The 14453-nt window shown below is 43.4% G+C and overlaps 1 protein-coding gene across 1 annotated transcript; it reads left to right on the top strand.

Moving 5' to 3' along the window:
• The first annotated feature begins 1949 nt into the window (after window positions 1–1949).
• RERGL (RERG like) lies at window positions 1950–14196 on the top strand. Its single transcript, XM_048501498.1, has 5 exons — window positions 1950–2195; window positions 5845–5901; window positions 7591–7682; window positions 11843–11991; window positions 12542–14196. The coding sequence occupies exons 1-5, from the start codon at window positions 2144–2146 to the stop codon at window positions 12822–12824; spliced, it is 633 nt and encodes a 210-aa protein (XP_048357455.1). The 5' UTR covers window positions 1950–2143; the 3' UTR covers window positions 12825–14196.
• The last annotated feature ends 257 nt before the right edge of the window (window positions 14197–14453 follow it).

Genomic DNA, 14453 nt, shown 5'->3' with positions numbered 1-14453 from the left:
CAGGATTTTTAGAAGGGTGGCTGTCACAAAAAGCAATTGAAATAATACATTAATCAAAGCATGAGTCCTTTGAACACCTAATAACATCCACGAATGTAGCAAACAGGTGCTAATCAACAGCTGCATCATCAGTTGTGGCCAGTTATTTTGTTTTTTTAACAAAATAAAGTAAATTTGTGTTTTAAAATGCACCACAAAGGGAGACATTAGTATAAGTTCAGCTCCATTTATTCCTTTAAAAAGTAGGTTCCCAGTCCTCTTGGAGGTATAGATATACTTGTGGAGGTGGTGGTGGTGGTGGGTGGGGAGGGAATTCTCAGAAGTGAAGGGACTTTCAAAGCAGAGCAGGAAGGTTGTGGGGGCATGGATGAATCTGAATTTAGGCCCCTTCCACACATGCAGAATAATCAGGGGTGGAGCAAGGGGGAACTGCGCCCGGGGCGTGCACCCTGCCCCCTGCCACGCCCACGTCCACCCCCGCCCTGACCCGGAACACCCCCGCCATGCACCAGAACGTCCTTGTCATGCCCCCGCAGGGGCGCACGCTCGTTGTGTCACGCCCCCTCCTGCCCCTTTGGCGCTACGCTACTGAGAATAATGCACTTTCAAACCACTTTCACAATTGTTTGCAAGCGGATTTGCTATTCCGCACAGTAAAATCCAACTGCAAAGTGCATTCAAAGTGGATTGAGAGTGCATTTTTCTGCATGTACAGAAGGAACCTATGACTCAGATCTAAAATACCCAGTGCTTTTTCTGTGTTGATATTCCTATGGATTCAGTACGAACAGTGAGAGCTCTCCTGAGGCCTGGGGTGGGGTGGGGGGAATCAGTGGAAATTGGTGCAACTTTATATATAAGTAGCAGAACCTTTTAAAAAAAACAGCAATAAATAAATAAACAAATTAGCTTGTTTACCATGTGGCCAAATGCCTGATAAATCTGGAAAACGGAATGCTTTTCTGTCTAGAATTGCTGTTTATATTGTATTTATGTTTTTTATATATGATGTTTTACACTGTGCACCCCCCTGAGCCCTCTGGGGATAGGGCGGTATATTAAATCTAATAACTACTACTACTACTACTACTACTACTACTACTACTACTACTACTACTAATAATAATAATAATAATAATAATAATAGAATGAAAAATTAATTTTGAACATGTATACTTGATGTTTTGTAATGTTTGCAGTTTTTACCTTAGAATTTTGTATCTGTTTATTGTCCATATTTCAATATAGACTCACCAATGTGAAAAAATACTCATCAGTGTGAAAAAAACGAAGATAGAACTGAAAATCTCTTTAGGATGCCAGTGAATAGCTGTGGAATGTGCCATTTGCATATGAAGAAAGCCTGAATGCACACTTCTGTTTTTAGGTACTGGATTTTAGTTGCCGGGGCTTCTGAATCAGACATTTTGGCCCCTTGACCTCTCCTTTAAGAAATGAAACACTGTTTATAGGAATTCAAGTGGTTTTGCATAAGTATGAAGGAGTACATAGATTTTAAGTGTCTCTATGTGGGGCGGCTGCAGGGAGGGGGTGTCTTACCCGAGATCTTTTGTGTGGCCAACCCTGAAAAGAACATTGTAAGTCAGATAAGGAACCAAGGAGGTCAGTTTCACAAAACCCAGGTCAATTTCACATCTTTCATTCCCTGGTCCCAACTCTGACCAACCGGAAAGAAATTGGCCGGTGCATTCAAATCTTACAATTACTCCCATCTAAACCCATTGATAATTTGGAATCAATAGAGTGGGCTGGGGGTTGTGGGCAGAGACGGAGGGAACTAACATCTATCCTTCTAGCTGGGATCACAGGCAGGACTGATTCCTTAGCTTCTTTCTTTGAAGGAGAAAAAAAAACCTCACAGAAGGGTGGGCGGATTTTTGAACTGTGTTGCCATGGCATGTTACCAGTTTGCTCTCTGTTGACGTCCTCAGCTGGGGAAACTATATAGAAGCTGCAGTTTGTGATCTACCCAGTTCAGGACTGTTCTCTGGAGAGAGAGAGAGAGAGAGAGAGAGAGAGAGAGAGAGAGAGGCAATGTTTTGCCTGAGTCCTGCTTGAAAGTTTGCAGTTCAGATCAGCCGAACACCTGAAAACTCTCCTGGGGTTGCCTGCTGCTTCAAGAATGAATGAGCTCAAAATAGCAGTTTTGGGCAGCGAAGGAACGGGAAAATCTGGTAAGATTCCCCCACTCGGGTTTGACCTGGTGGAGTTGCATGGCAGAGCCTGGCTTTGATTGGAAGCGAGAGCCCTCTCCATCTTTCCACTCAGGCTGGTTTGCTGGGCGGATTTGTTTTTATGCTTAAGGAAGACCCGCATTATCTACTGGACTTCAAGTTTATTTTCCTGGGGGGAAATCTGGGGGGGAATGTTATTGTTCTGGGGGGGATGTTATGAAATGTAGACAATGCTTGTGTAGAAAGCTTTTTTAAAAGAAACTTTAAAATATGTTTATTTCTTTTTAAAAAAAATCTTTTATTGAATTGTTTACATGGCTAATTAGGACTACCAACTTTATCTGTAACAATGCTTTAGAAGGCAGTTTGCATGAAGGTGAACGATACTGAGTCATACTATTTGTTTATTAAAGTCAGACTGACAGGCAGCCATTCTCTGAACAGGAGACCTTCTGCCACCAGATGTTTTACATCTGTGTCAAACACCCATCCACCCCCCACCCCCCATTTTACAGACTAATAGTGCCATGCATTATTTTGGTGGGGTTAGACTAGAGGAACTCTGCACAACTTTGGGCAACAGCCCCGTTCCCCCTTTCCATGCCTAGAAAATGTTTCCCTACTTAAATTCTACATGTCCTTATATCACAAAACGAAAAGGAGCACAATACATTTAAAAAGCTGGCAACTAGAAGAAGAGGAGTTTGGATTTATTTCCTGCTCTTCTCACCCATAAGGAGTCTCAAAGCAGCCTACAATCACCTTCCCTTCCCCTAACCACAGCGGACACCCTGTGAGGTAGGTGGGGCTGAGAAAGTGGGACTAGCCCAAGGTCACCCAGCAGGCTTCACGTGTAGGTGCGGGGAAACAAATCTAGTTCACCAGATAAGAGTCTGCAGCTCATGTGGCGGAGTGAGGACTCAAACTTGGTTCTCCACATAAGTCCACCTGTTGTTAACTTCTCAGAATACAATGTTGTTTACATGTCCACCCGGCATTCAGGGTTGGATTTGAAGTTTGAAAATGGTAAGCAATTTAAAAGTTATATTTGAATGCTAAAATGCTAAGCTGAAATTTTAACTTTCTACATGTGCCTTTTGCCACCCATTAATGTCACGGGAAGAAAACACCCTAGATAAAGGAAATATTAGAAAATCTAGTTTCAAAATTGTAGAATGTCCTGAAACAAAGATGTGTTTCTTGAAATTAAATTCAGTTCTAAATAGCTCCCAGCATGCTCCAGTGTGTCTTTAGGAATGCATTACAGGTGCTTTCCTAGTGAAAATTATTAAGGTGTGATAGGGCAGAACACATCCCTCTGACATCATCACTTTGGGTCGCGCAGACATTGCAGGTCACATGATCCAGCCTTGAGGGCATCTGGGGCTTGACCTATCCAATGCTCTGAATGGGGTTCTGAGATCTTTGACAAAGACTTTTTGAAGAGGAACTCAAACAGATGTGCCCCAAGGATGCCTTTGCAGTACAACAGAGTGCCATATTTATCCCAGCTCTGTACTCTCCTTCCTCCAAGAAGATGAAGGTGCTACAATAATCCTGTAAGGTTGTTTAGGCTGAGAAGTCATGACTGGCCCAAGGTTATTCAGCAAGTTTCCTGGCTGAGTAGAGATTTGAACTCAAGTCTCTTTCAGCTGCCACCAGTACTCTATCCAGTATACCACACAGGCTCTCCTCTAACCTGGGTAGTCTCCATTTCTTGGCTCGTTTCGCAAAATGTTTCGTTTCATAGTCTTTTTCCCCTGACTACTTTATTAAATTTGTTGTTCTATCTCTTTCCTGGAGCTAAAGGCCTGCCTCAGGAAGTGGCTATTTCATTGTTTTTAAACAACATAAAGAAATTCCAAATTCAAATGGTACCCAACATTCATAAGCGAAAATTGAGATTCAACAAACATTGTCCACTAACCCAAATTTCAACTATTTTTAATATATATATATATTAATTTTATCAACAAAAGATTTCAAGAAAAGAAAGTTAACAGTCGTAGCAATAATAATAATAATAATAATAATAATAATAATAATAATAATAATAATAATAATAATAATACATTTTAAAAATTATTAAAGTGGATCTGCATTTATGATCTTGTAAAATAAACATTAACTAGTATACTGAACAGAACAACCTTAGTAATTAATCATTAAGCAATCTAGCCATTTCTTGCTACATTTTCATTCAGTATATTTAAAATAGGAATGAATAGAAAGATCCCAAATTTCAATCATGATGATGACTGAGAATTAAAATTCCATTAGTGTATTCATCAAATGTCCTGCTATAGCCTAAAAAATTCTAACACCCCCCCCCCCCGGCACCAAATATTTTTTCTGCAGTTAGCACTTGAGTACTAAGTGTCTAGCAAAGCTCCATCCAGCAATAACAACCAAGTAATCCAAGGACAAATTCTTGGCTCGAGCATCTTGTTTTGAAAGCAGTGGCATTGGCATACATTCTGAATCACTTCTTCCATCAATGTGGGCTTAGTCACATCTTATTCTGAGTGGATTGGGGTTTGTCCTAAATGGCATGGAAAAGAAAATGCAATTTAGAACAAACATTTTCCCCCCAAAAATTGAAATGTCATGGGCAAAAACATCTTAGAGAGCCATTAGTGGAAAGGCCCTGAGTCAGCTGTAGAGCATTTGCTTTGCATGCAAAGGTCCCAGTTTCAAAATCTGGTATTCCCGGTTTAAAAGGTAGTCATCACTACAAGACCCCTTAATGTGTTATTTGGTTCCTGGGTGACAATACTTTGTCTTTGGTTTCGCCCTACCAAACCCAACCTAAATCAAATAACGGCCGTCCTAGCAGCAGAGAGTCAGCATGGCATGGTGCGAAGGGTTGGCTATAGGCCCTCTAATCTGGAAAACCACATTTGGTTCCCCCTCCTCCACCCTAGAATCCACCATGAGTGGTGGATTCTAATCTGGTGAAATGGGTTTGTTTCCCTACTCTTCCGCATGAAGCTTGTTGGGTGACCTAGGGCTAGTCACAGTTCTCTCCCAATTCCTTCAGCCTCACCTACCTGATAAAGTGTCTGTTGCGGGGAGGGGAATGGGTGGCGATTGTAAGCTGCTTTGAGACTCCGTAAAGGTAGAGAAAAGCCTAGATATAAAAACAGCCACTACCTCCTCCTCCTACTACTACTACTCTTCTTCTTCTCCTTCTCCTTCTCCTTTTCCTTTTCCTTTTCCTCCTCCTTCTCCTCCTTCTCCTCCTCCTCCTCCTCCTCCTCCTCCTCCTCCTCCTTCTCCTTCTCCTTCTCCTTCTTCTCCTCCTCCACCAACTCCACCTCCTTCTCCTGCTCCTTCTCTTTCTTCTTCTTCTTCTTCTTCTTCTTCTTCTTCTTCTTCTTCTTCTTCTTCTTCTTCTTCTTCTTCTTCTTCTTCTTCTTCTTCTTCTTCTTCTTCTTCTTCTTCTTCTTCTTCTTCTTCTTCTTCTTCTTCTCCTCCTCCTCCTACTTCTTCTTTTTCTTCTTCCCTTTGTGTTCAGCAGATAACTGGAAGAAGAGGAAGGTTCTCGGTGCACGCTGCCTGACCCCACAAAAGGCAAAATGTACCAGTCATAATCTGAAACCACTCATTGAAGTGATGTTTCTCATACTGGACCTTGAGCCTGCCACAGCCCTTACTGTGCGCTTTCTCACCAAACGTTTCATTGGAGAGTACTCCTCAGACTCCGGTAAGTCCTCCATCGCGTCTGGAAGGTTGCATCCTGGGCATACTACACATTACATCAATGAAATCCATACTAGTGGGGATGACTGTGGAAAAATATCTATGTGGTGATCAAGAAGGTGATAGGCCAGTTATAACCACACTGAATGGTGTCAATGGCCAATTCTGGGAGTCTGTGTCTCAGTAGTATAGCTCGTGCCTTCCATGCCGAAAATTCTATGTTCGATTTCCAGTTTAAAAAGACTTTGGAGAGTTTCTGCTACTCAGAGTGGACAACACCTAGCTGGATGAACCAATGGCCTTATCTTGTAGAAGCCAAGTTTATATTCTTTGTGGGCGCGACACATTTTTTCAGCTCCTCCACTTATGAGGGCTCCAACCTAGATGGCCCAGGCTAGCCTGATCTCTGCAGATCTTGGAAGCTAAACAGGGTCAGCCCTGGTTAGTATTCTGGATGGGAGGCCACCTTGAAAGCTAAACAGGGTCAGTCCTGGTTATTACTTGGATGGGAGACCACCAATTGTGCTCGGGAAGTAGGTACTGGCGCATACCACTCCTGCTTTTCTCTTGCCCGAAACCTTGGTGGACCCCCCCCCCCCCTACTGATGATTTTTTTTTCGTATCCTGGTAGCACTTTCTATCAAGCAACATACTACAATTTCTAAATGGTCTCTGTCAGGAAGCGCGGTTGCATTAGCTCAGGGGTAGGGAACCTTTAACACTCAAAGAGCCATTTGGACCCGTGTTCCACGGGAAAAGAAAACACTTGGGGCCGCAAATAATTTTTGACATTTAAAATAAAGATAACACTGTATATATTGGGGTTTTTTAACCTTTTACTCCACTCATTCTGAGAAGCACTATTGATAATTCCGCTTCTGCTGCTTGCAGGGCGTATGATGGCCAGCGGCTCGGCCTTGCCGGTCGCCGGGAAAGCACCCACCCTGCTCCAACAGGGCGGGCGAGAGGGGAAGCCCGTGGCGTGGCCCAGCCGGCCGAGGGCAATTGGTGCGCCCGCCCTGCTGCCTGCAGGGTGGGCAAGGATGAAGCCGGCGGCTCAGCTCATGGAGCCGCACTGCAAGGGCAGAAGCGCCGCATGCGGCTCTCGAGCCGCAGGTTCCCTACCTCTGCATTAGCTCATCCATTACTTCTGAACAACTGTAGCTACAGGTCTGGTCCACAAGGAGGATTTCTGGGCCAGGCTAATATATCTGTGCACTTCGGTTTCTGTGGATCTCACGTGGAGCAGTTTTCGGTCACTCTGTCCACTCATTTTCTTGGAGAGTGTAAGCAAACGCTCTTTCGCCCATTAAATTGTGACGACCTTTTAGAACATTCAAAGAATGTGGGAGTGGACCTCAAGGGTCACTCATACACAAGGGCACATACATGGGTGTGCAACTATATGGAGAAATAAGATGTGATTGTGAATCAGGATGTGCATGAAAAGGGGTTTGAAAATGTGAAAAGAAGAAGCAACCCCCCCCCCCCATTCTTCCCCTTTTTGATGCTTCCAGAGAAAGCAAATGACATACACATTTCCAGAGAGCTGGTTCAAAGACTTAGCGATAGTATCATGGTTAGTTAAACATCAAAACCAGCCAGATTTTGTGGCAGCAGCCCTGGTCCTAATTTGCACGTGTCAGCGCCCATATATTGTGATTTTATTCCTTTCTCCGTCCATATTCTACAGAACGTATCTATATACTAAACATATTGAAGCGTGCTTTGTTGATGGGAAGCAACGACACCTTTGAAAATATAAGCACCCTCTGTTCGCTTTCGGCAAGTTTTTTTTAAAATGCCGATTCTAATTTTAAGTCGTGTCAGTCCTAGAGATCTTTAGGATGCTTTGCATGGTGGGAAAGAAAGCAAAGAAAACATAACTTGCAATACAGTCCCACGCAAAGTTCTACCCTGCTAAGTCCACTGACTTCCTCTCACTGTTTCCAGAAGGAGCCGTATGACATCATTGTCTGTTCATTTCCATGTTTCCTGCCACTTTGTGGAGATCTTTCTCAAACCTGGTTTGATACCATCTTTTTGGAAAGAACAGCCAAACAGCTTTTGGATGCCATGTGGATGGGAAAGTGCGCACATTTTTTTCACATCCCTCTTCCTATGGCATAGTTTTTCTTAGCTCAGTTCCTACGGTGTCAGCTCTTCCACACTGGAGGTTTGTGGGGGCTTCAAAAATTGGTAATAGATATATCTCTACAGTGTTGTGATGTTATAACAATCTACTGCAATGATGTACCAGTTTCCATATTTTTTTAAAAAAAGAAGTCTAGCTCTTTTCCTGCTGGAGTTATAAAAGGAAAGGAGCTGACTGCACATTTCTCTTCATAATTCCACAAACAAAAGAGCTAGAGACATAGGGATTTCTTAAAAGGAAAGCTGGGAACTGGGATATTATTTTAATACATTATTATAATTATATTTAATACCTTATAATTATATTATAATTATAATTATGTAGATATTGCTGTTTTTTTTCCAAAGCTCTTTGGTAGCAGGGGGACAATGGCAGCCACAGAGGGCTGGGGGAAGGAAAGGGACAGGGAAAACTTCTCTGTGGATGCCCTGTTATGACTGTAAATGCCTTTCCACTGACAGCAGCAATGAGGTAATTGTTTTTATAGGGTAACGTTAGTGATCCTCAGGCCCAAGCAGATTGAAGCCTTCCAGAGCATATGAGTTAACATTTGAAAGTCAGGTTGAATAGTTCGTTCTCATTTCAGAAACACTGGTTTTCAGGTTGGAAATAAAATGTTTTGGGGTAAAAACTATGGGGAACTTCTCAGAGGAAACATTTTATTTCCTGCCTCCAAAACATTTTAAAGTGTCTGAGTGAAAGGGCCACTGTCCTCTCTCCGGCACCTAACATCTGGCAAAATCTATATTAAGTTCAATCAGAACTTGAGCCTGTGTTCAGCCTATGTTCATGGCAGTCAATGAAACAAAGGTTGGCTGTGAATTTTTAAAAAACTTTATTGGCAAAAGCAGTTCATCCAGGGTGTTTTATAGGAGGGCCCAAACATGTTAGCTATAAAGACAAATATTATATGCAAGGAGCTCTTTCAAGGACTGTTATTTGTAAAGCTTGACTGAGCTAAGGAATTAGTCAGTGAATGTGTTGGCAACGTCAGGACTTGAGAGCATTTGAAATAATGAAAGCTGAAAACCTGGACCCAGCTAAGCTACTGGAATCCCATTGTTTTGAATGGGCTTTACACAAGCCAAGAGCGTGCAGAGCTGAAATGAAAAAAAGCAACACCCATCAATATGCACGAAGATGATTTGCCTTTCCACTGAGAAAGCACAAACCAGGTCTCAACCAAACAATTGGTGTTAACCCTAGGACAGTGATGGCAAACCTATGGCACGGATGCCAGAGGTGGCACTTGGAGCCCTCTCTGTGTGCACGCACACACAGAGTTCATCATGTGGAAGGTGGAAAATCACCCCCCCACACACACACTCACACACATATCTAGGCTGGCCTGGGCCTCTGAGCACGATGTGTGTGCACCAAGGGAGGACTCGGCTGACGGGCCTGGTGCCTGTGCTTCTGGTGGCTGTTGCCTGAGTGGGGGGGCAGAGGAGGCAGAGATGCTAGAGAGGCACAGAGCGGTGCGTGCGGGACTTGCTTGAGGCTAGAGAAGGCTGGCCCCAGCTTGAGCGGGTGGGGCGGAGGAAGAGGGAACCAACCAGTTTTTTCTAAACTAAAACCTCAGCATTCTGGTTAAATTGCCGGATTGGCACTTTGCGATAAATAACTGGGGGTTGGGTTGCAATTTGGGCACTCAGTCTCAAAAAGTTTCGCCATCACTGCCCTAGGATGTCAGTACAGTGCAATTCTGCAGAATCAGGTAGCAGAATATATTCTATCTCTTCAGAATTTCAGCTGTCTTTAGTAAATAACTTTAAGGTTGCCACCTGCCCTGCATTAGCTATGAGGAAAGAAAGGTGGTACAGAATTATTTTAGAAGAAGAGTTAGTTTTTATACCCCCCTTTTCTCAGCCTTTAAGGAGTCCCAAGTGGTTTACAGTAACAGACACCTTGTGAGGTAGGTGGGGCTGAGAGAGTTTTGAGAGAACTGTGATGGGCCCAAGGTCCCCTAGCAAGCTCCTTGTGGAGGAGCGGGGAAAAGAAAACTGGTTCACCTGATTAGAGTATACCACTCATGTGGAGGAGTGGAGGGTCAAACCCAGTTCTCCGGGCTAGAGTCCGCCACACTCAATCACTACACCCTGCTGGCATGAATTGTTTAAGCAGAAGATTCAAACTGTATTGCTAATGCCAGATGTAATCTCAGAAGCCAAAGGAATTCCTGAATAGGGTTTGATGTATCCAAGATGGGGTTGTCCGTGTACTGTGTAGTTTTACCCCAAGGCTAGAAAAAGTAAATCAAATGATGCAAAGTAGCTAAAAATGCAGACTTTTTTTTCAAAATAATTGGGTATAAATTTACATACTGTATACAGATTACAGATTCCTTTTTATATGGCAAAATTTGGGTAACCTTGGATAAGAATTTTGATTTTAAGCACAAACATACATGCAAGTCTGAGCAGGATAAGAATTTCCAGGACAAACTATCCAAAATATTTGATTTGAGAATCTCTAAATCTCCTCTAAAAATCACATGCAGCTGAGCAACAAAGGGGTGGGTTTAGGGCTACCTTTTTCCCACTGGGTTTTTTAATGTCAGATTTTAATATGATCATAGACCCCTGGTGGCGAACCTTTGGCACTCCAGATGTTATGGACTACAATTCCCATCAGCCAATTGGCCATGCTGGCAGGGGCTGATGGGAATTGTAGTCCATAACATCTGGAGTGCCAAAGGTTCGCCACCACTGTCGTAGACCAATAAAAACCGTACCTTACTAATGAACAATACAATTATTATGTAGCGTGGTGCGGTTCCATTGTAAGACATTCAATAATTACAATTAAAATACAATTAAAATTTAGATTAGATACACAAGAAATGGATTAATGGGTCCTTCATACAATACATCTGAAGTTTCAGTATTCTGAAAATGATGGGCCTTTCCCCACTTACCTTCTGCTGCGCGCTACTCGGGCCAACTTGCAACTAACAAGCTTTGTAGACCAAAGCACGAAACACTGCAACTTGGGGTGAAATCTGAGAGTTCTTATCAGAAAGGACCCAATCAAGTCTTGCCTTTTCAGACTGGCCTGGGACCCTTTGTAATAACAGATGTGTGGCTCGTTAAAATGTGTTCTGTGGTTTAAAAAACGCCATCCATGTTTACATCGTGCCTTTCCCCACTTTTCCCTCTACCACCGTCACTGCGCGCTACTCACTGCACGCGTCATTTCTGGGGCGCGCCCTGGCTTCCCCACGACCCTGCGCACTGCGCGGGGTTGTCAAAAGGCGCCGTTTTTGCGTTGTCGCCGCCCCTGTAGTGGGGAGTGCCCCGGGACCCCGTGCTACTTGGCCCGAGTAGCGCGCAGCAGAAGGTAAGTGGGGAAAGGCCCATCATGTCAGTTCCAGAGAAAACCCTGAAGTGACATTAGTCTGTTCTTGGAGTCTCTGAATACTCTGTAGTTTTATCACAGAGTTTTTGGTGATTCTTAGGAAAGCATGACATCACTTCCACGTTTTCCATCACACCATTGTTAATTGTGCCTCTCATATTCCCCACTCCCCAGCATCCAACCAGTTCTCAAACTGTGGCTGAGAATCCCAAATGGGGAAGGGGACTGTTGACCTCCCTGCCTTGTAGGTCTTTTGAGGCCAGCTAGTTTACAAAACCAGATGCTGAATTAGATGAATCTTTGACCTGTTCCATCAGATGGCCTATTATATTTTAAGAGAAATGAAGCACCTGTTGTAAGGCTTGTCTGAGAGCCGTGCCAACGCAGCTTCCTATGTTGATGTTCCCATTCATGATTTTCTATTGCCTTCCAGCCTCGGCAAGGGAAGCTGTCCCTGACAGATGAGCTCCATTGGGCTGATGGGTTTGTCCTTGTGTACGACATCAGTGACAGAACCTCCTTTGCTTTCGCCAAAGCACTGCTATACAGAATACGAGAATGCCACGCCATGTCTTCCAAAAGGCAAGTCACCAAATGATTGTGATACTGAAACGTGAGATAAACAAGAGGGATGGAAGAGTGGCAGCTGTCTCTTCTAGGAGCAGTTCTCATCCCGTTTGATTACAGACTAACCTGTTTAAAGCTACATCCCCATGCCAGAGCTTAACTGGATTAAGAATCATTACTTCTTCTACTGAAGAACAGAGATCTCTAACAGAGAAATCTTTGAAACTACAGTTTCCAGACTCAAGCCCAGTAGAATCTTAAAGACCAATGAGATAATCCAAGATATAAGTTTTGTGGGTCAAAGCTGCCTTTGTGACAAAGGTACCTTTTACTCTTAACAGTTTACACCCTGGAAGTCTCATTGGCTTTTGAAGTACTACTGGATCCAACTCTTGCCCCCATATTGCAAATCAATATGGCTACCCACCTGAGACAACAATTCCCAGGTTTCTTTAAGAGAAGCTATGGCAACTCAAGCAGAACAAAACTGACATAGGTTTATAGTAACTGCGGGGCTCTCTTTGCATGCCGAATTTTCACCAATCTTTCTCTTCCCTTCCCTCAGAACTTCAGAGTCCACTGTGGTTTTGGTTGGCAACAAGCAAGACTTGTGCCATATAAGAGAAGTCAGCTGGGATGAAGGGCAGAAGTTGGCACTGGATTGCAAATGCCAATTCTGTGAACTGTCTGCAGCAGAACATAGTCAAGAAGTGGTGGCCACGTTCACAAAACTGCTGAAGAACATCATCTCGAACTCCAAAGGGAAGGAGAGGCGACGGCCCAGCGGGTCAAAATCTATGGCCAAGTTGATCAATACCATGTTTGGGAAGAGGAGGAAGTCTGTTTAGGTAGAAAGTCCAGGATTCCCAGTCTGTGCAGAAGACATATAGTAAAAGAAGGTCTGAGATGTATTGGTGACCATTCTCATGTACTGGGTTTTTAAAGCACTCCGCTTGAAGGGACATTATGGGAGACTATGGAGTGGTTGACCCGTGTGTTCATCACTTGAAGTCTCATCACTTGATGGCTCTCAGGGAAATGTATGAGCTGTCACCATTGAAAGGTGCTGTGTGTGAGCTGACATCCAATGATTCAAAAATTCCAGCTGGGTAAATTAACATGTCCAGACTGGTTCACATCACTTCAGGCTACCATCCGTGACACGTGATCAAGCTATGGCTATTGCTCAATAAGGCTGCAATCCTACAGACTCCTTCCTGGGAATGAGTGATTTACCTCTGAGTAGGCATGCCTAAGATTGCACTGTTGCTCTCATTGGAAGCAACGAGCCTTAGATTAATTGCAACGAACCATTGCTGAAGCAGATCCCGCAGAAGAGAAAGCAGTCCTTCAGCAAAGATGTTGTGCACTTTGTCACAGCGTATACAAGATCCCAAATCTTTGGGGTCCTTCTCAGTCTGCTTTTAATCAGCTGTCATTTAAGAAAGTGGCCCCATGAATTTTATCCCATGTATACAGTCCATTTTCTCCTCTGTATACCGTTTGTAAAATCTCTGGGGCAATGGCTTTTTGTGCCTGTTTAGGCCCCTTCCGCACATGCAGAATAATGCACTTTCAATCCACTTTCAATGCACTTTGCAGCTGGATTTTACTGTGCTGAATAGCAAAATCCGCTTGCAAACAATTGTGAAAGTGGACTGAAAGTGCATTATTTTGCATGTGCGGAAGGGACCTTAATAGCGCCATATTGCCTAATTCCATGAAAAGCTCTATATTACCTGCAATAATTTGTTTCCTTTGAAACTATTTCAGTGCCTTTTATACATTAGAGTGATGTAGGACCAAAGGAGGTTTTGGCAAATCTGGCTTTGCACGAAATAAAATGAACTCTGCAACTGATGAGGCTTAATGACTTAAGGCTGCAGTTCTATGCAAATATGTGAACAATCCCAGTCAAGCGTACTGGCGGAAGGGTGAGTGGCACAAAATTGAACAGTGACCCAAGTGGTCCCCGGTTCAACTATTGCCTCTGCCACAAACTCACTGGGTTGTGTCAGGCAAGCTAACCTTTCTTGTTTTTAGCCTCCCACCTTCTGCAATGTAATACTGCCCTACCTGATGGGGCAGTTGTAAGGTATGGGGTTAAACCATGTATGTGAATCACAGGAAGTGTATTTATGTGAAAATGTTAAATTTTTATAAAATGGTACTAATCGCTTTGGGAGCATGTTTGTAAATAAAGAAGGTAACGTTTGAATGGCAATTGCTTTCTCTTTACAGGGGTGTGTGTGTGTGAGAGAGAGAGAGGGGGGGGGCTGCTTTGGATATAGCGTTGCCAACCACCAAGTTAAGATCTCCCAAAAATGGGAATAAATAACTGCTTTGGAGGGTGGACTCTGGTTTATTCCACACAAACCAAATAAAACATTTTGTGGCAGGAAATAAAACATTTCCTCAGTGGAGTTCCGCATGATTTTTAGCCCAAAATATTTTATCTCCTGCCTCAAAACGTTTTA

Source organism: Sphaerodactylus townsendi, linkage group LG06 (assembly GCF_021028975.2).
Source record: "Sphaerodactylus townsendi isolate TG3544 linkage group LG06, MPM_Stown_v2.3, whole genome shotgun sequence".
Lineage (NCBI taxonomy): Eukaryota > Metazoa > Chordata > Lepidosauria > Squamata > Sphaerodactylidae > Sphaerodactylus > Sphaerodactylus townsendi.
The sequence above is the reverse complement of the archived record's forward strand: the minus strand, read 5'-3'. Positions and strand labels throughout refer to the sequence as shown.